At 30.2% G+C, this 20,040-nt stretch overlaps 1 protein-coding gene across 1 annotated transcript in view; it reads right to left on the minus strand.

Annotated features, from left to right (window-relative positions):
- LOC130895367 (sperm-associated antigen 6-like) overlaps positions 1-20,040 on the minus strand; it is a 67,891-nt gene that overhangs the window by 1,685 nt on the left and 46,166 nt on the right. Inside the window, exon 7 of the mRNA XM_057802605.1 lies at positions 2,620-2,805. Within this exon, the coding sequence (XP_057658588.1) occupies positions 2,620-2,805 (186 nt within the window). The remainder of the gene's footprint in view (positions 1-2,619; positions 2,806-20,040) is intronic.

A 20,040-nucleotide genomic window follows, 5' to 3' on the forward strand; every position in this document is an offset into this window, starting at 1 on the left:
CGTTATAGAATTGCCACCTACCACTATCGCCCCACTAAGCGGATCTAGATTTCTTTCTCTAGCTTATAAAATCCATTTTTTATTAAAACCGCCTCGAGATTTGTATCCAACCTTGTAAGAGTTTTGATATAAATAAAATCAAAAGCAGTCTACAAACTATGCATCATAAAAATGAGTGTGACGAAAAATATAAAAAGCAGCAATCTCATATGCAACATCTGACATTTAAACCCGATATCTGAAGGCAGCTTGACATGTTGCGAGACAACTTGCAAAAAATGGCATGCACTTTTTTCAAAAGTCGAAATATTTCATAGATTAATATTGCACGACGTTTGACATTACCTCTCTTACCACTACAACCACTAACAAAAATTCCATAAGTAAATTAAACAAATTCCTAACGTCAAATTTTATTTAATATTTTGAGGCAGGTTTAGAAATGAAAATAACAAAACTAAGTAAAATGGTCAATTTTCCCTAGAATTGCAGTTTGCACGCAATAAAAATAGCATCAAAATGTTAATGTAGCAAGTACGAGATTTTGTATGAAACAATCAGCTGAACTCCATCTGCACATGCTTTTGATCAAGAAATATTGCGTCTTGCACTTCATTGCACATTTGATTGCATAGATATAATATTATACAGCAGCGTTCCCCAAAAAGTGCGTGACGACCAGGCACTGGGTCGTAGCAAAAATGATGGAAACAGAAAAATCTATAACTTAATATTTTTTGAAACTTTTCCAAATACTGCAGTTAGTAATCCTTAACCACCGTTTTCTACCGGACCTTTTAAATTCAAATGCTGTGTTTGTTTGATTTAGATTCGTTATTTAGTGCTTTCTCCAGTGCGCCGTGCACTTGAGTGCATCAAAACAAGGGGATAGTAGCTGTTATTATCTATTATCAATAGCATCTTCATAATAGTAAGTTATAAAAATATCTTTTCTTATAAATTATTAATAAACAAATCAAATATTTTCAAAGTATACGGAAAAATCGATATCTAATTGAAAAAATGACTCTGAAAACAACGACTTTCAAAAGGACATTTCAAATATTTTAAAACATTACATTTATTCATTGAAATCTATTCAAAATACGATCAGAAAAATTTACATTCAGAATAGGTACGTTTCCTGGCCTCATTGTGGGGATTAAAGTCGAACTTTCTCCAGAGAGTATGGAATGGCTCGAATTATATTCACATTTATAGAAAACAAATCAGCTACCTTTATTTGTCTACTATAGAGCAGGAAAATGTATAAACCAAATGGTTCGAAAAAATATTTTTGCTAAAATTCCTAAGAACATTACAGAATTTTTAAAACTGCCTAATACCATAAATTAAACAGGGTTTAGTTTGAGAAAAGCATCGGCAAGTTTACTTGCAATTTATGGAGTAGACATTCTCGCTTTAAAGCAGCACGGAGGTAGGAAGTCTACGAATATCGTTGAAGGATTTGCGCAGCCATCTCTCGCAAAAAAGCAAACAATTTCTAACCAAATTAAAGTCACTGAAGATGATGAAATTGATTGTAATCAGCCAAGTATGAGTACTTCCGGATGATACCAGCTACGTAATTTTAGAAATTATTAATGGAAATATCACGAAAACTGCGATGGTTCTAGCTCTCACTTCTAGTGGTATTCAAACCACTGCTGAAAATTGCACGTCTAGCATTAGTATAAAAAATAATAACTCTACCACAAATTAGACATATGTGGGATGCAAGAATGAAAATAGCATGCCTGTAAGTTATACTGTACCTACTTCTTACTTTTAGTTTTTTAATAAATTTTGTCTATTAGTTTCATAAATAAATTATTTTAATATGATTTGCTATTTGAAGGAGGCGGGAAAATCATATGTATAACATGGGAGTAAAATGCCTTTTCCTCCCTTGCATGATTACTGCTCCTCGAGAGGAAAAGTGGCACTTTCCTCCATTGTTTTACAAATAGCTATTGAAGATTACACTCCGGATATTTCTTCAAATAATATGTGGATTCAAGATTAATATTGGAAAGGAAAAATACTTAAAATCAGAGTTTGAAACTGTAACACTAATTATTTTTTGGTTGCGTTGTCACAACGAATACCCCAGCGTAAACTAAGAAACGATACGATTTTTAATGCCCTTTGTCATCATTAAATCGTGTGAAACTCCGTTATCAGCCAGTACGAAACATATTGGAAGTCGAACATAATTTGAGAAGCAAATTTACATCATAAAATTTAAAATTAGTATGTGAAAAATACAACACCATCCTTCGCTCAAAGGTCAAATATAAAACGAAATTTATGAGATTTACTTTAAGTTTTTAATGATAATTGTCTTCAATTACTCATGTTTTTGTTGTATAATTATTTTGCAATTTTTGTAAATGAAATAAATAAATAAATAACTGGAATTTTGATTTTTATTGAAAAATAAAAATTATGTTTTGTAAATTTTTTTATAAGGTGAATGAATTAGTTTCATTTGTTCCAAATGTTTTTGAGATTATCAGAGTCTTATTATATATTATATCATTTATAAACATAATTAAATATTCATAGTACATTATAGTACTGCATTTAAATAGAGTTTCTAAAAAAATGTTCTCTTACCTTATCCAATAGAGATTCCGGATATCCAGGTGAATAGTATCGAACTATTTCTTCTGGGAAGCAAGAATTAATAACAGTGATGTATTCAAAAAGTGTTGTACCAGGCTTCGCATCCAGCAATTGTACTTTTTTCAACCCACCTGTTGTCACAAACAATCGCCTAGCTTTGGGATCTTGCGGTAAGAGCTTAAATCATAAATTTATTAGCTTATTATAGATTATATTATAAAAAATGTAGGTGTGTAATATTATCCCACATTCCCAATGACAACCCAAAACCAAGAATTCAAATTTCATTTGCTGCATAGTTTTGAGTTCGAATTAGATTTGATAACGTCGTACACATTAGAACATGATTCTTAAGGATAATTTTTTGAGATCTCGACCATCCTAGTATGGTATTTTGGATAATTATGCATAAATCAAAAAGAAATTAAGAGTGCTTGAATGAAAAAAGAAAACTGTTTTAGGACGCGTGATATTGCAATACCAGTGTGCAGAGGTGCTTGAAATGAATTTTCGATTGTAATAAGTAATAAGTAATGTATCTTGAAAAATAATTATTCTAAAGATATTTATTTATGAGTGAAAATTCTCAATGCATTTTTTTCATTAATAAAAAATTACAACAACATTTGGTTATTTATTATTATAAGATTTTTTCATTTTTTGTGTACAGGGTGTTTCAAAAAAAGGTGATCCCGTCTCTAGGATAGATAGAAAAAGGAAAAACATTTTGGGGTTTGCTAATTAAAAAATTTTCATCATATTCAAGATAAAAGAAGTTGAAGAAAAAAATATAAACATTTTTTACGATTTTGTTGCAACTACATTGTATCAAAATTTTATACGAATGTTTTGAAAGCAGATACGTCTAAAGAATTTGTTTTTATATCTGACTCATAGAGGGCGTTAGTTACACGGTTCATACCAAGTAGTATTCAAAAGAACTTTTTCAATATTAGATTTATTAAACAAAATTTCAAGAGAACTTGAACATCATTTAATTTTTCACGAAAAAGATATTTTTGATACAACTCGATACTGTGTACCGTTTTTGGAATATTTTGATTTGAATATTTTAAAGTAATAACCGATGTTGGTATGAAGTAGTGACTGATGTATTAAGACACAAAAACAAATTCATTAGATGTATAAGCTTCCAAAACATATTCGTATACAATTTCAATACAATGTTGCCAGTAGTTGCGGCAAAATCGTAAAAAATGTGTATATTTTTTTCTTCAACGCCTTTTATCTTGTATACGGATGGGGTTACGAAAATTTTTTACTGAGCAAACAGTAACATGCCGAACGTATTTTCGTCAAATAGTTTTCTTCTATTTTATATCCGCTTTCTATATCTAATTTCAACACCTGCTTCGTTTTATTCTATATAAAGTAGGAGAGTCTAATTTTTAAAATCTTACTCTTTCAGCGTTTACCAGAAGTTACAACAATGCCAAAGTTTTACCGAAATTTATAGTGATGTTTATCTTTATACTCACTGTTTTGTAACTCCTAGATCACGACAAAAAAAGCTCGATTACCACTGCAGTACTAATGGCTACATCACCATCAACCCTAGACCACAGTACAGAGCTGCCAAAATAAGAAAATAGTCAACCCGGACGCAATGATTATAGGTCCGGTTGACCGCAGGCTGGAACTAGTGTGTAGTGATCTATTTGTATTTTTAGTTGTCAATACCAACTTATTTTTGATGCAACGTCCTGTATATTTTTCATTTTTTGGATTCTTTAGAAAATTTTAGACATAATTCCATTCAATTACTGATATGAATTAAAAAAAATTCAAAAAGAGTTTTATTTTGTAATAAATCTGAAAACACTTAATATTTACGAAAAAGTTGATGATAGTTATAAGACATTGTATATGAATTATGCTTAGAATTTTCTAAAGAATCCCAAAAAAAACAATATAAAGGCGGTTGCATGTAAAATAAGAAAGTTGATATTGGTCACATAATACACTCCGTAAATATTTTTAAATTAGCAATTAAAAATACAAATCTACGTTTCTAAGCGTTTTTTCAACACGCTCTCATTTATTTATAATCGAATTTACTCAATTTGGCTGTTCCACACTTTTTATTGAAACACTCGCTTTGTTAGATGGCATAAATTGTTTCAGTTTTTCCTACTTTTTCTTAGTTTAGCCAGTTAGAACCGTATTATAAATTACGTTCTTAAAGCCTGTCTAAACACTCTAAGTAAAATCAAATTAATACAAAATTCACTACGCCTTTGGAGTTTTTACTCTGTTAAGTGAGAGATATCAAATGAAGTCTCAAGGTCGATAGCACATTTGGAAAAATAGCTTTGTCCAATAACCAATTTAAGATAAATTAATACGCATATGTACTTGATTAATCACCAGTTCTCGATTTTATTTACCGCAAACCATTTCATAATCATAGGAAAAATATACTTATCGACCACTGCTAGTGTTAATGTTTTTGTCATCTGGATTAGATAGAACGTAAATAAGTTAATTGAGCTCAATTCATGTTTACAGTGAAGGTTTTTAGTATTGGATATAAGCAACCGACTAATTCGTAATTAGTGATAATCGGTATCTACGTGTTCCGCGACACGAAATTATTGTTACTGAACTGCGAACGACAATTAAGTGGACATCCGACCAGTCTTTGAACTGATTAGGGAATCAGAATTCAGTATATTGAATATTACTTCCAAGTTTATAAAAATACATTTCTTAAAAATAAAAAATATCTTTTTTTAAAAAAGAAACTGGCACTTTACATGTCGAGATTATAGGGTAAAATGAGCTAATATTTAAATAATAAAAGTTCAGGATATAACTTTTTCGACAAGAAAAATGCTACCCCAAAAATCTAAAATCATTTTAAGCTTCATAAATTTCTTGTAACCCAATTCTCACTACTTTTCCTCCGTGTTTTAGTTAAATTTATTGCTTCTGTATTATATTTTATGTTCATGGTGTCAATTTGAATATACCACGCCCTTATTATTTTCTTTCCAGTAACCAAATGAGAAATCGAAAAAAAAACAGATCACTTTTATTTTGTAGGGTGACATTTCAAACGAGGTTCAGTCCCCTAGGATGAGTAGATGTCAAATTAAATATTAATTTATGCTTCTAAATGCTCTTGATTTTAGGTCTCATCTGATTTAAAAATAAGTTTCTTCTATAGTTTTTTTAAAATTTGACGTTTCAACTTCTTTTAGTCTTTCAATATTAATGCTCCAATGATTATCAATTTTTATTTAACTGAGTACCTCAAAGGGTAGAAGTTTTAGTAGCTCCGTTTCAAATGCTGTATGTAGATTTTCAAATACTGAAGTCAGTCTACCTTCAGTCTCTGAAGACGATAGCTTGGTATTCGAAACTCGCATTAGACAGTGTAATTGTGAGTGTTGGTGTTTAAACAGTGTTTAAACCTAATTTTATTGACTTTTGATAAAGTAGAAAAATTTTTTGTTATGTCAATGTATCAAGGTAGAAAAAGACAGAAGCAGTTTAATTAGAATTGTATTCATTTAAGGTCCATTTCATATGTCCAAAATACATTTCGTTATGTCATCTTTGAATAAAAAATATGTTTTTTTAGTTTGTGTTTCTTTCAAAAATGCAACAATGTCAAATCTTAAAAATTTTATCAATGAACATTTGGACAACAAAGTTGGAACTTTATTAATTTGAGCTACTTTTTAAAAGTAAGCTGACCTTCAATAAATTATTCTCATTTTACCATTTTTTATATGCAATATGATCATTTCGTGGATTATTAGATGTTTAAAAATTATAAAATTCATATCTTTTTCAATTTTTACTGCTTTATTGTCAAAAAATTGTTACAATTTGTAGACAAAATTGTGTAAAAACTAAAAAACAAACATAAAAATAAGTAGATAAAGATAAAAATAAAATAAAATTTCAATATACAGAAGAAAACCATAATGAATAACAAAATTATAGATAATAGTTATAAGTTATAATTAAAATATACGTCCATAGCAAAATTAAACCAGTATGCAGCATGCCCGGAATTGAATATTATTATTCCTTCCAATATGCCCTCAAATCAGCAAGGTAGAAGTGGGCAAGCTGCTTCCAAGAAAGTAAAGCGGGCATATTTCGAACTAATGTCATTTCTACAAGACGTCGATTTGAGTACTCAACCAACGACAAGCAACATACGTGAAGTATCTGCACCACGTGTACTTCCAGATGAATCTTTAGCATCGCTCAGTAATTTCCAGAATATACCAAGCCGTGAAGAATTAGGACTGGACGAAGGAGAACTCGAAGAGGACCTATCTATTCGTCATAAAAATAATAAGCAAAGCAAAACTGCTCAAGTGCAATTACAAACTGTAGAGAGATTAGCTTCGGCCATAGAAGCTTCAACTCCAGTCGTGAATTTTCCAAATTTCCCTAGTGTGCCTCCTATTCCTCCAGTTCCACCTGTTACCGAAATGAGCGCTTTCGCACAATTGATCAGGGCGATACTCAATCAAATCGATAATCAGAATGATCGACAAGATGTGATGGACAACGTGAACTGCGTGAACGAAACAATCAGTAAATAAAAATGCCTTGTGCATTATAACATATGATACGAGAGAAATACATTTTTCCAACTATACATTAATCGCATATATTTGAAATAGACGCTACTTTAACATAACCGCACTGCTCTTGTATGTCAACAGTTTCAAACGCACTTACAGGCTTTTATCACTTTTGGTAACAGCTCTTTTTTGTAGTTTGAAGATACACTCAAATTGAGTCGCACCATACGTACCCCAGAAGGAAAGGGCATATCAGAGATGTGACTCAATAAGAGCATAATAAACTGTTAAGGAGGTGGATATGTACAGTTCTTTAGAAACTGATCTTAACGCAAAACAGGAGGAACTTAAGTTTTTAGATAAGGTGGCAATATGTAACTCCCATTTTAAAGAATTGTCTACACGAAGCCCCAAGAATTTTATAGATTCAACGACGTCAATGATGTTGTTATTTAATAAAAAAGGCTATAATGTATGTTTTATATGGTAAAGATTTAGTTTTGGAAACGTTGAGATAGAGAAGAATTTTACCACTGATGTCTCAATAGGCGACGTCGTTTATAAACAGAGGAAACAAAATAAGACCTAGTACTGAGCCTTGGGGCACTCCACATTCTATTGGCTTGCGAGAAGACCTCGTTGTATCATCCCTTACCAGCTAACTTCGGTAGGTAAGGTGTGACTTAAACCATGAGAGAGGTGTTCCCCTTAAACCGTAGTACTGCAATTTGTTGATTAAAATATTATGATTAACACAATCGAAAGCCTTAGAAAAATCACAAAAAGTTGTTGCAGTGGAATGATATTGAGTCTGGGATACATTAAAGGACTGGACAATAATTAACATTTTTACACTTGGGCATAATTACTATTAAATGTCCGTTTTTATTAGCTGGTTGTTTTAATATGCGAAAAAATAATTCCACAGATAGCCTTCTTTATTATTTTCTGAAATGACGAAATGGAAACCAAAATTGTTAAGGGTTGATATATTTACAGTGAAATCCTGTTATAAATCATAAGAAAACAACGGTGTTGTGAAATGAAAACGGATTTCCAGTTAATGTCTTTTTTATGACCGGTTATTTCTTACTATTACAACAATTTTGTTTTGAAATCATTAATTCATCTATAATGTATGTAAGTTTATGAGGTACTAAATTTTAAATTAGAAAACTAGGACAATTACCGAAATAATTATATAAATTTCTTTAATTTCTAATTATCAAGAACATTTAGAAACATGAAAAATTATATATTGAATATGGATATTTAATGATTCATAATGGGATGGAAGAAAAACTAAAATTTCATTAGATAATAATAACAGTCGAAACTCTAAATTGTTCAGTTTTAGTACTAATATAACATATTTGGTTTCGAAATCCTTAACAAACACCAAATATCTTTCATTTAATATTTCTTTATGCATTAATTTATATCCTATAAGAATCCTATAAAGACGTGTGAGGCACGACGGCGTGGCTCCGAGGCGCCGAATGACATCAAAATTCATAACATTGTCAAAATCAAATTTAAAATGATATAAAACAGTGAGGATTTTCTAAGTATTACATTGTTTTTATTTGTTTATCATTCTATTTTTACTCTTTGAAAAGAGGGAACCGAATTTCTTGAATATAATACAGTAGTACCTCCGTAAGTCAAACCTTAATAAGTCGAAAACCTCCCAAACTCGAAAAAATCTTTTTTCTCCTTCCCCTTCAAGCACCAAAACTTCTGTTGCTTGAGATTGAGATTTTAACTCGAATGAATAAACGTTTATATATATATATATATATATATATATATATATATATATATATATATATATATATATATATATAAATTTCTTCAATTTCTTATTTCTTAGACCTTTTGATATATTAATGCATCTAAATGTTCTTGATTTTAGGTATCTTTGGTTTCAAAATTAGTTTTTTTTTATAGTTTTTAAAAGAAAGATAAATTTTGACGTTTCGACTTTTCTTTAAATCTTTATCCAAAATATGATATTGACACTGACAATTTGATTATTTATATTGATCTATAGATCACCTTCATCATGAATATCAAAATAAGGATAAAATCAACTTAGAACTTTGTTCCAATAAGAAAAATTAATTTTTCCAAGATTTCCACATCTCAAATATATTAAATTTATTAGAATTCACAAAATAGAGCTATAAATTTTACTTAAATTATTTAGATCTTTTTTATCATTTATAGCTTTTTCGTTCTTATGAATGTGAACCATTTGTAAAAATTCTCTATTTAGTGTATTAGATTCTGTTTCAAGAATTTTTGAATATTTATAATTGAATTTATGTTTTTTTGATATTTCATGGTTCGTTAATGTAGTTCTATTTTATTTATCCTATTGATGACCTCTTAGTCTATTTTTTAAATACTGAGATGTTTGCCCTATGTAGACAGCGTAACAATTAGTACAAGGCACTTGATATATAATATTACTTCTTTTGTTTTTTGGTGTTTTAAATTTTAATTTAGTGAAATATTTGGATAATATATTATGTCCTCTATGACGTATTCTATTATCATATTTATTGAAATCATTCGATAATTGTTGGGAAAGTCCTTGTACACATAGTAAGGAAAAATGTTTTATTTTTTAATGTTTCGTTTTTATTTTGTTTTTGAATTGATTGTAGTATCTGTTTATCCTTTTCTTGAATATGTATTTTTTCCAGATAATTATTTTCTTTCAATGCAGTTTTTGCTTTTTGAATAGCTAAGCATCTAAATTCAGGGTCTGATAGTTGGATAGATCTATCAGCCAAACTTATTATCACTGATCTTTTTTGTGACATAGAAAGACACGAATCGAAGTTTAAATATCTTGAGGACCAATTGGTTTCGTATACCATTCGGTTCTTATGTTATTGTTAATTTTATATAATGTGACATCAAGAAAATTGATTCTATTATTTTGCTCGACCTCGATTGTGAATTGAAGTTTTTCATGATAAGAATTGAATTTTTTACTTATGTTTTCAATTTGATTCTTTGGTACAGCAGTAATGCAATCGTCTACATATCGGAAAAAGAATGGAATATTTATATCAAGTTTGCTTAGAACGGTTTCCTCAAGATCTTCCATTACCAATTGTGCTATAACACTTGAAATGAAAGTTTCCATAGCACAACCATCAATTTGTTTGTATATTTCATTTTCAAATTTGAAATATGTTGTTGTAAGTGTGAGTTCTATAGCTTTTATAAATTCATTTTGAGGTATTTCTATAGATCAATATAAATAAGCAAATTGTCAGTGTCAATATCATATTTTGATAAAGACTTAGAGAAAAGTCGAAACGTCAAAATTTATCTTTCTTTTAAAAACAATAAAAAAAACTAATTTTAAAACAGAAGAGACCTAAAATCAAGAACATTTAGATGCATTAATATATCAAAAGGTCCAAGAAATAAGAAATTGTAGAAATTTATATATATAAATATATATATATATATATATATATATATATATATAAATATTAAAATTAAATACATACAAAAACATATTAAATTTCAAGGTGATCAAAGGTGAGTGGGTTAAGCTGCATAATTACCGGTATCTGTTTTCAATTTAAGACAGCGACATTACTTTTGTGTCCCCTTTTTATTTATACAGAATTCTTCGAACTCCGCTGCCTATCTTATCGTTCATTATCATTATCATATAATTAATTTTCTTATTCGATTCCTCCGTGATAATCGCGGTTTTCCTCTCTTTCTGTTTTGTGAGATCCCCTCCCCCATCATCCAAATCAACTCCTTTTTCTCAATATGTTCTATAATTGTTTCTTTCATGTTCATTCGCTCTTTTATTGTCCAGGTGTCAGATCAGATCCATATACATACCAACGTACTCCTAATCATTGTATTGTACATTCTCAGTTTTCATTGTTTTAAATATTCATAGTTTTCACATATCGCTATAATTTCGTTGTTTACCAGTCGGTCTGTAACGTAAGTGAAGGATAACGCCATATTTAGCAACTGTCATAAATTCTACATAATTTTGTAGCTTATAGAGAATAGTTGAAATATTTATCATCATTATTATTAATAATCCCGTTTCTATTATCTTCTCATAATAAATCTCTAATAAATTCAATGATTTATAAATGTATGAAAACATTATCTATGACGTGTCGCTACTGACTTCAGATGGACTTTGGATTTTATGCTGTACAGAAGTAGGCCATTATTCAATTCCAGTTGTTCAAGGTAGTTATTTATTCATCAAAGTATCATTATTACTCAATCAAACTGACTAATAACAGTAATAACTAAACTGCGGAAATCAGATGACATTGCTATTATTCCAGGTTCAATATATGACTATTCATATGAAATTAAATGTGTTATACAATGTTTTGTCCAAGTTTTTAATTGTAAACAACTAGAAGTAACCTTCTAATTTTTCATAATAACCACACGGATTCTGCTTTAATTTGTTTCTAAGCTAAACAATGCATACATTTTTATTTTTTTTTTTTCTTGTTATCTGATTTTTGAATGATTGGCGCTTAATATGAATACAGTGTTCACAAATTATTATCACATTCATCTTCCCTGTACCTTTATTCAGTTGTTGCTTCATATTTTATACCGTTATCAAAAACAGATCAAAATCCTTGATGTTTATGTTACTCGGAATTAGCATTTATATCTTCTGGCTCTAACCTAACCTTAAAATGGGTTTATTCGCTCAAAAATATTTTGAATCGCGAATAACTCGAAAACTACGAGGAATTCGAACTGCTGTGACAAAAAATGTACAGCCCAAAATTCTCTACAGATTGGTATCCAAGCATTTTTTCCTAACCTCAAAATTTTCACCGTAAAATGGATTTATGTACTCAAAAGCTATCATGGGGCATTTTGATTTTTTGAAAACAAAGTAGTTTTCCAAGAGAACAGTTTCCATGTGCGCCTAAAACGTAAATTGGCTTGAATTCGCACTGGTGGAAATTCGCGAGTGGATGCTCCGGCTTTCGGCTTTGAGGGAGATTTCCTGAGAAATAGTGTTTTTTATAGAAAATTTTGTGCTCCATATTTTTTGTCTCGACAGTTTGTGTCGAAATACTCATAGTTTTCGAGTTATCCGCAATTCAAAATGTTTTTGAGTACATGAACCCATTTTAAGGTAAAAATTTTGAGGGTAGGAAAAAATGCTTGAGTATCAATCTGTAGAGAATTTTGTGCTGTACATTTTTTGTTCCAGTACTATTTTACCTGAAATACTTTTTTTGAGAGAATTTTCTACTCTACGGTTTTTGTTACAGCAGTTTTTTTCGAATTCCTCTTCGTTTTCGAATTATTCGTGTTTCAAAAATTTTTTCAGTTACAATTTCCAATATTTCGAAAACCCGTGTCCGTGACTTTGTTAAGAATTGCTAAGCTTATTCAGTAACCGAAAAACTCCGAGAATCTAGAAAATCTATAAATTGAAAGCAATTTCAAGAATCAAAATAATTAATACTATTACAGAAATCAATAAAATTATTAAAATCTATTGAAGGTGCTTGTTTGAGTGAAAGAATTATTTATTTTACTAAAATTAGTTAAGCTTTATTTCAATCATAACATCCATCCAATAAAAATTTAATACGATCAGCGTTAATAATATTAATTATATTAATAGTGAATTTCAAAAATGGATTGTGTAATCTATAAATGTTATATTTAACAGAATTGTTTTCATGTTAAAACCCAATTAGGTTAATGTGAATGTCAACATAAAGTGTCAGTCTTGATTATTGATATTGAAGCGGGTATTATTTTTTATTAGGTTGATTCCTTTTACGGAGTCTTCATCGAAAGTTAGATTTGGGTGCTACTTTTAATATACAGAATGTAATAAATGCCACTTCATTCTTTACAATGAGATATTTTTTTCTATCTCTAGTTTCCAATATACTAAGTGGTAATCGTAGGCAGTAATAAATTACAAAACTTTTTTGTGAGAAGAACAATGGAACTGATCTCACGATTAACCGATATTTTACATTTAACCTAATCTACTAAATACTTTACTTTCCTGAGTATTCCCAATGGTTCACTTAAGAAATAGACTTCACTCCTGTGGTTACTATCTTTTGAACTGGGATTTTACACTTTTAATTTTTATTTGAGCCTCCGGACTGTATCTTGATTATTGAGAAGTTCAAACATTATATTACGACAGGCAGCATAATAAGTATACAAGGAGGTATTGAAAATTTATAAGAAGAAGAAAACATCTTCAACAAGAATCTCAAGAACAACAAAACTAAGACTATTTCAGAACAATGTTAAACGTGTTCTGTTATATGGGGCCGGAACTTGGACATATAATTGAAAGATGTTCCAGAAAATTAAAACGTTCATCAACAGGTGCTTATGAATTATCTGCAAAATTTTTGCCCAAATAGAAAAAATGATGAATACCTTAGGTCATATACTACGGAAACCAGCAACAAACATAACCAGAGGAGCGTTTAAGTGTAATTCAACAGGCAGAAGGAAAAGAGACAGATCTATACGAACATGGAGAAGAGCTATAGAGAGAGCTGCGACATATAAACTTAATATGCGAAGAGGCAACAGAAATAGCCAAAAACTGGAAAAAATGAAGAGCCCTCATTAACAAAATTGGACGGAACGCATAAAACGATGCTTGACTTCATCGTTTTACCACAGATGCTGAAACACCGATAGGGGCTCTTTGATTCAATAGGAGCTATATGACGATGATGATATGGAGTTCCTAATGAAGATCTTTGTTGTGTACATACCATATTCGGTTTTGGACTATTTGCCGGGAAGTATAACCACTTTTACTAGTGCAATCCCATAGTTGTAAACTATAAGTTCCTACTGGTTTGAGTATTTGTTTATATACTAGAGATAATACCATAAGTTGTTGAGGAATTGAAGAAAGTAATAATTGAACATTTTTAAAAAGAATGTATGGAATCATTCCGATTTATTCTATTTTTTTTATAATTTCAGCAATTTACCTCGAATTAACCTCACCCGAGAATCCCCATGTTAAGTTTTAGTAGGAAAATTATGAAATAATCCTATTAAGTGACCGCTAAACATAATACCCAAGTTTCATAACAATTATTAGCTTTACACAACATTGTTAACTTTACAACTGGCCTAAAAGTATAATATCTGGTAATTTAATTACTACTGTCGGGAAAGTTGGATTATTCGTATTAAATTGAGACCCAAAAACTATCTCTGTTCACTGCACACTGACCTTACCTTGAAAAGTTGTGAGATTATATGGAAAGTAACCTAGCATTTTAACGCGTTAATAATTATAACCTTAAACTGAGAAAAACAACCCAATTAAGTCAGTAACTTGTCTGTTGCTAAGACCACACGTTTAAGCTGATCAACTTCTTGTTTCAAAAGCCGACTTCAATATTAAATCGATGAAATTCTACATTATTTTATAGTTATAAGTCCGGAAAGGGATTTAGTACGGAACAAGACTTTTATGGACGAGGCGACAAAGGAGCCGAGTCAAGAATATCTAACCAAGTATATCGTAATGTTTTTTATTATACTGTTTTTGATTTTAAATAAAAAGCAAAATTATATTAAAATATGAAATATTATATGTTTCTAAATCTTGTTTCAAAATTAGTTTTTATAGTTTTTGAAAGATAGATAAAATTTTCATCTTTCAAAAATTATTAAAATAACTAATTTTGAAACAGAATAGACCTAAAACCAAAAAGATTTACAAGCATAAAAAAACAGAGGTCGCTAAGGTAACATTTTAAACAAAGGCAGACATATTGAATTTTTGGAAATATTGGGATTAGAGGAATTTAAGAGTACTGTAAAATGCAAGAATACTGTGAAGTACAAGGAAACCATAAAGTGCCATTTTCTAAACTCAAATTAGTACGGTGAAGTCGACTTTACAGTACAGAATGAAAAAAGGTTAGTTTATTCATTATAAGAATAGAAGAATATTTTTCCAAAAACTTTGGCTTAGGTATAATGATATAACTATAGTTTATTTGAAAATGAATGATAGATAGAAACAGTCTATATGCAATATTGGAGAGTGTAAACATGTAAGTATTCACTTTTCACTAGATTTTAGTATGACCACCCCAAAAAACCTCAAATACAATTAATCATAAAATGTAAATAAGCAAGCCTAAAGATATAAATCATAAATTAATATCTCAGCGATAAGGAACTGATAAATTTATTCAACATAAAAAATAATAAATCATCAATATTAAGAATCGACATTTATTTCTATAATAACACTATACTGGATATTAGGTTGGAATATACACAAATCCAAGTTTATATAATTCACCCCGTATTTTAAAACTTTTCCAAGTGCAAATGGAACAAAAAATAACAAAGTTCAATAACTGAACTTTTATTGGAAACTTCCCATTCTGCAAAAATGATAACAATGATAAGGAGTGATTTATATTAAATAAAAAATATGCTTAAGCACCACAAAAGCTGGGTAAACAGTTGAAACCACAAACAAGGTCATCCTCTCAAATAAGAGCCAAGACCAAAGATATTTTCCTTTTTTAAAGCAAATAATGTATATTTTTTGCATATCACACAAAAAATATGAGAATGAGAAGAAAATTTATCTGTGTCTCGAACGAAATGTTGCTTATTATTATCTGGTGACAAAACATGCAAATCAACATGGACTTATATATTTTTCATTTCAAATATTTTTGACGTTTCTATTTAAAACAATTTCCAAAAATGTGTCAAATAGCCTATTGGCTAAGTGAACGAAAATAGTGGAGTGATTTCGTAGGAGAAAATAAAAGTAATAATGGAAATGATTTATTGCGTTTTTAATTTGCTGACTGGTGAAATTATTATAAACATGACCGCGTTTATTATAGCTGAACTAACGTCATGATAGGTCATCTCTTCAGTCAAAGTTTGCTAATAATAACCGATATTAACTTAATAAAAAACGAAGAAAAATATTTTCTAAAGTAGTATAGTACATATTAAACCTTGATATTATTGACTTTATTCTTGAATAATTTATGTTAAGGGTCTTGTGAGTTATAAAAAAGTTAAAATATTTCTTTTTTTAAATTTATTCATATTTACAGTAAACTACTGAAGCTTGGTTTAAGTAACAGCCAAAATTAAACCTAAATTAAAATTAACGGCACAAGTATGATAAGCCACTCCACAACGATCATCATAAAACTTCATACATAGACTATTGATATTACGAAAAATCGATATATCATATCTATGAAGAAACATTTACTTCCGGAGATACCGTGGATAAGTGGCCATTATCTAAGGAAGGCTAACAGATATCGAACAATGGATAACTTTCTTCGATAGATCTCATCAATTTGTGTGTGAAGTCATGATAATTGACGCATGCGCAGAAGAGTTTCTGTGGAAGAAGTATGCATTATTTTCACGAAAAATCAATAGATGAATTGAAAATTTAGTAATTTTTGTAAGGTTGGGCTAGGTTAAGTTAAGTTAGGTTAGGTAATGCTAGGTTAAGTTAGGTTAGGTTAGGTGAGGATAGGTTAGGTTAGATTGTGGTAGAAACTGAAATAAATGTGAACAAAAATAATTTTCTTCAATAAAATTTTTTAATTGAACTTAAATCTATGAGTTCTACATTTGAAAATATTTTTTTATTTCTTCTATTAATGAAATGAATTCTTTCTTGGTGATTCACCCACTCGTGAGTGTGGCTTTCGTACTTTTTTGATAAAAATGATGCATTTGCAAACTTTTTTCATTTGATGAGATCTATCAAACAAAGTTATCCATGGTTCGACTCTGTTAGCCTTCCTGAGATAATTGTCTCTTCCTGTTTCCCGGAAGTAAATGTTTCCGCATAAAATAGATACGATACATCAATTTCTCGTATCATCAATAGTCTATGTATAAAGTTTCAAGATTATTGTCGTAGGGTAGCTTATCATACTTTTACCGAATTAACATTAACTATACTTTCTTGGTGGTAATTTTTTGGTTTATGCAGTAAATTCAGGATAATTATCGATTACTGATAAGCCAATAGAAATTCTCTGTATGGGTCTTTTTTTTTTATACAAATGTGGAAAGCTCCTAACACTGTGTATGAACCACAAACACCATTTCAGGGTCTTTGAACTAGTAATTCAATTTGTTACTTTAATGTTACGAGGATATATTGAAAAATTCTCAGCCTACTATAGAACCAAACAAAATTTCAATGTCAATATATTTTATTACTCAATATATTATCCTCTTAATTGGATACATTTATTACAGCGAACCTGCATCTTCTCTAGACCTTTCAAAAAAAAATGTTTCTCCTTGCTCTGCAAACCAGACCTCCACAACTTTTATTACTTCCTCATTGGAAGAAAATTTACGACCTTCTGCTGAATAAGGGGGGTATTCTAGTAATTCAAACCCTAAATCACGTGTGGATGTGCAGGGGCGTTTTCCTGCAAAAACAAAACCCCTTTGGATAGCTTTCCGCGTCTTTTCTCTTCAATTCTTTCCCGTAGAGTGGTCAGTAATGTCGAATAGTAATCTTCAGTTATTGTTCTACCCTTATCCAAACAATCAATCATGATTACTCAATGGCAATCCCAAAAAACTGAAGCAAGAACTTATCCAGCAAATTTTTGGACACGAAACTTCTTAGGTCTTGGAGAACCAGAGTGTCGCTATTCCATCGATTGTTGCTTTGTTTTTGGATCGTAGAAATGTACCCAAGTCTCATCCATTAGTAACAATTCGATTCAAGAAGTCTACATCGTTTTCAAATCGAGCACAGATCGAACGCGATGCTTCTAGCCTTGCACGCTTTTGGTCAACATTCAAATATTTGGGGATCCATTTTGCAGCAATTTTTCTCATGTTGACCTGAACTATATGATGAACGCGATCAGATGAAATATTCAGTGCTTCAATTTGATGGTCTGATAAAATATACCATGAACTGGATTAATATTTTCGGGGAATGGCACAGAAACTGGCCCTTCCCGGCCCTTCTAGGCTAACTAGATATCAATACATCCTCGTAATTTTTCATTTTGGCTGCATAACTTCTAATCATGAATCATAAGTCGTGTTAGGCTATTGTGGTGACATTAATGGATATTTGTGGTGACATTTTCTACTATTTCTCCATTTCTTGCGGTAGCATTGTCTGATATTTCGCATCCAAGACACTTTTCTTTTTCCAATCTCTTTTCTACCTTCGATCTTGCCATCAATTAACAGTTGCAGGAATTGATATTTCATATTTCGAATTATGCACGAAGCCGTTTTCTTGCTATTATTAATTAACACATCTTAGTATCTCTTCAATTGTTAGTCTAGCTGCCCATGGTACTTTAAGGATTGTGAGATATATTTACATATCAAAAGCCTCTTATTTATACATTCTTCTTGAATATTCAACCTTCCATATCTTAGAGAAATACCGACCACACTCTTGGAAGTTTCAGGAATGCCTGTCAGGCCTGTTCGATGCGGTATATTTCTTTATCTGATGTCTAGTCTTCAGAAAGCCATATGCCAAAATTCTTAAATTTCTTTACTCTATGGGCCTCGCGTCAAATGTTATGCTGGAATTTTCGTACATACTGTGATTTCTAGATATGATCATAAATTTTGTTTTTTTTATGTGTATTGTAACTTGTTCACTTCTAAACAATTGATTTTTAAACTTCTTTGCAATTTGAGGCATATATAGCATTATGTGTTTTTAAGTTTAGTGAGGGTGGGAAACAGTATATTAACGATGTTTTTCCATTAGACGTTCTTAAATGACAAAGTTTTTATCGAACAGGATTCCCAACAAAATTAGACAACGCCAAGCTGAGGGCATAATTGGAAACAAAAATATCGAGATCCATATTAGCACAACCTTGGTAACAAATTTTTAAGTGCTACTCCTTCAAAAGTAACTTTTTGGAATTAATACGATTTTCTTAAGCAAAATTACCGTCGCGATATTCCCGGTATAACAACATACGTATATCAAAATATTTTGATAAGAGGTACTAGAAGCAGGACACAATGACCGAGGTATTTAATAGATAGTGAGATGTTGCGACATTTACATAACATGACATAAGGATATTTATATTCCTTAGAAATTTCTAAAAAAATTTTTTTTGAGAAATTCCGTTTAAACCGAAAAACAACATAATTTTTTAAATGTTTCTCTGTATATAAACTTATTTGAAAATATATTTGTCGTTTGGAATTACGATAACCTATTCAGAACAAGCTCTATTTATAAAATCTTAACCTTGAGCTGTTTCTGGTTTTTTTCTGTCTTGTTATCTTACGACTGTATAAATATGGGAATTTTAGGAAATACGTGACAACCATAAACGAACTAATTTATTTATATACATCTAAAATTTAAATATTTTGAATCTAGTCTAGCGCTATCAAGATAAAAACTGTCTTATTGTCGTGTAAAATTATACACAGTGCTCGTCCAGTTTAAACTAACGTTATTTACTAACTAGCTAAATTTGCAACAAAATTGAAACCAACTATCAGGATCATCTCCGTTTAAGTCATGCATTTACTTTATAAAGGTTGAATTAATGAGATGCCAGCATTCTGTAATGTTTTTTTTTATTTATTATACGATTTCTATTCGTGGGGTGAATCAACAGACACTGTCTCTCACATTCTTAATTTATTTAAATACCTTACATTACACCTAACTGATTTATATAATTCACTTATCACTATGACTTAACTAACTTAAATAATTTATTCAAATTCTTCGATTACTTTCTATTTCGGTCTGTGCACT

This window comes from Diorhabda carinulata, chromosome 6 (genome assembly GCF_026250575.1).
Source record: "Diorhabda carinulata isolate Delta chromosome 6, icDioCari1.1, whole genome shotgun sequence".
In the NCBI taxonomy this organism is placed as follows: domain Eukaryota; kingdom Metazoa; phylum Arthropoda; class Insecta; order Coleoptera; family Chrysomelidae; genus Diorhabda; species Diorhabda carinulata.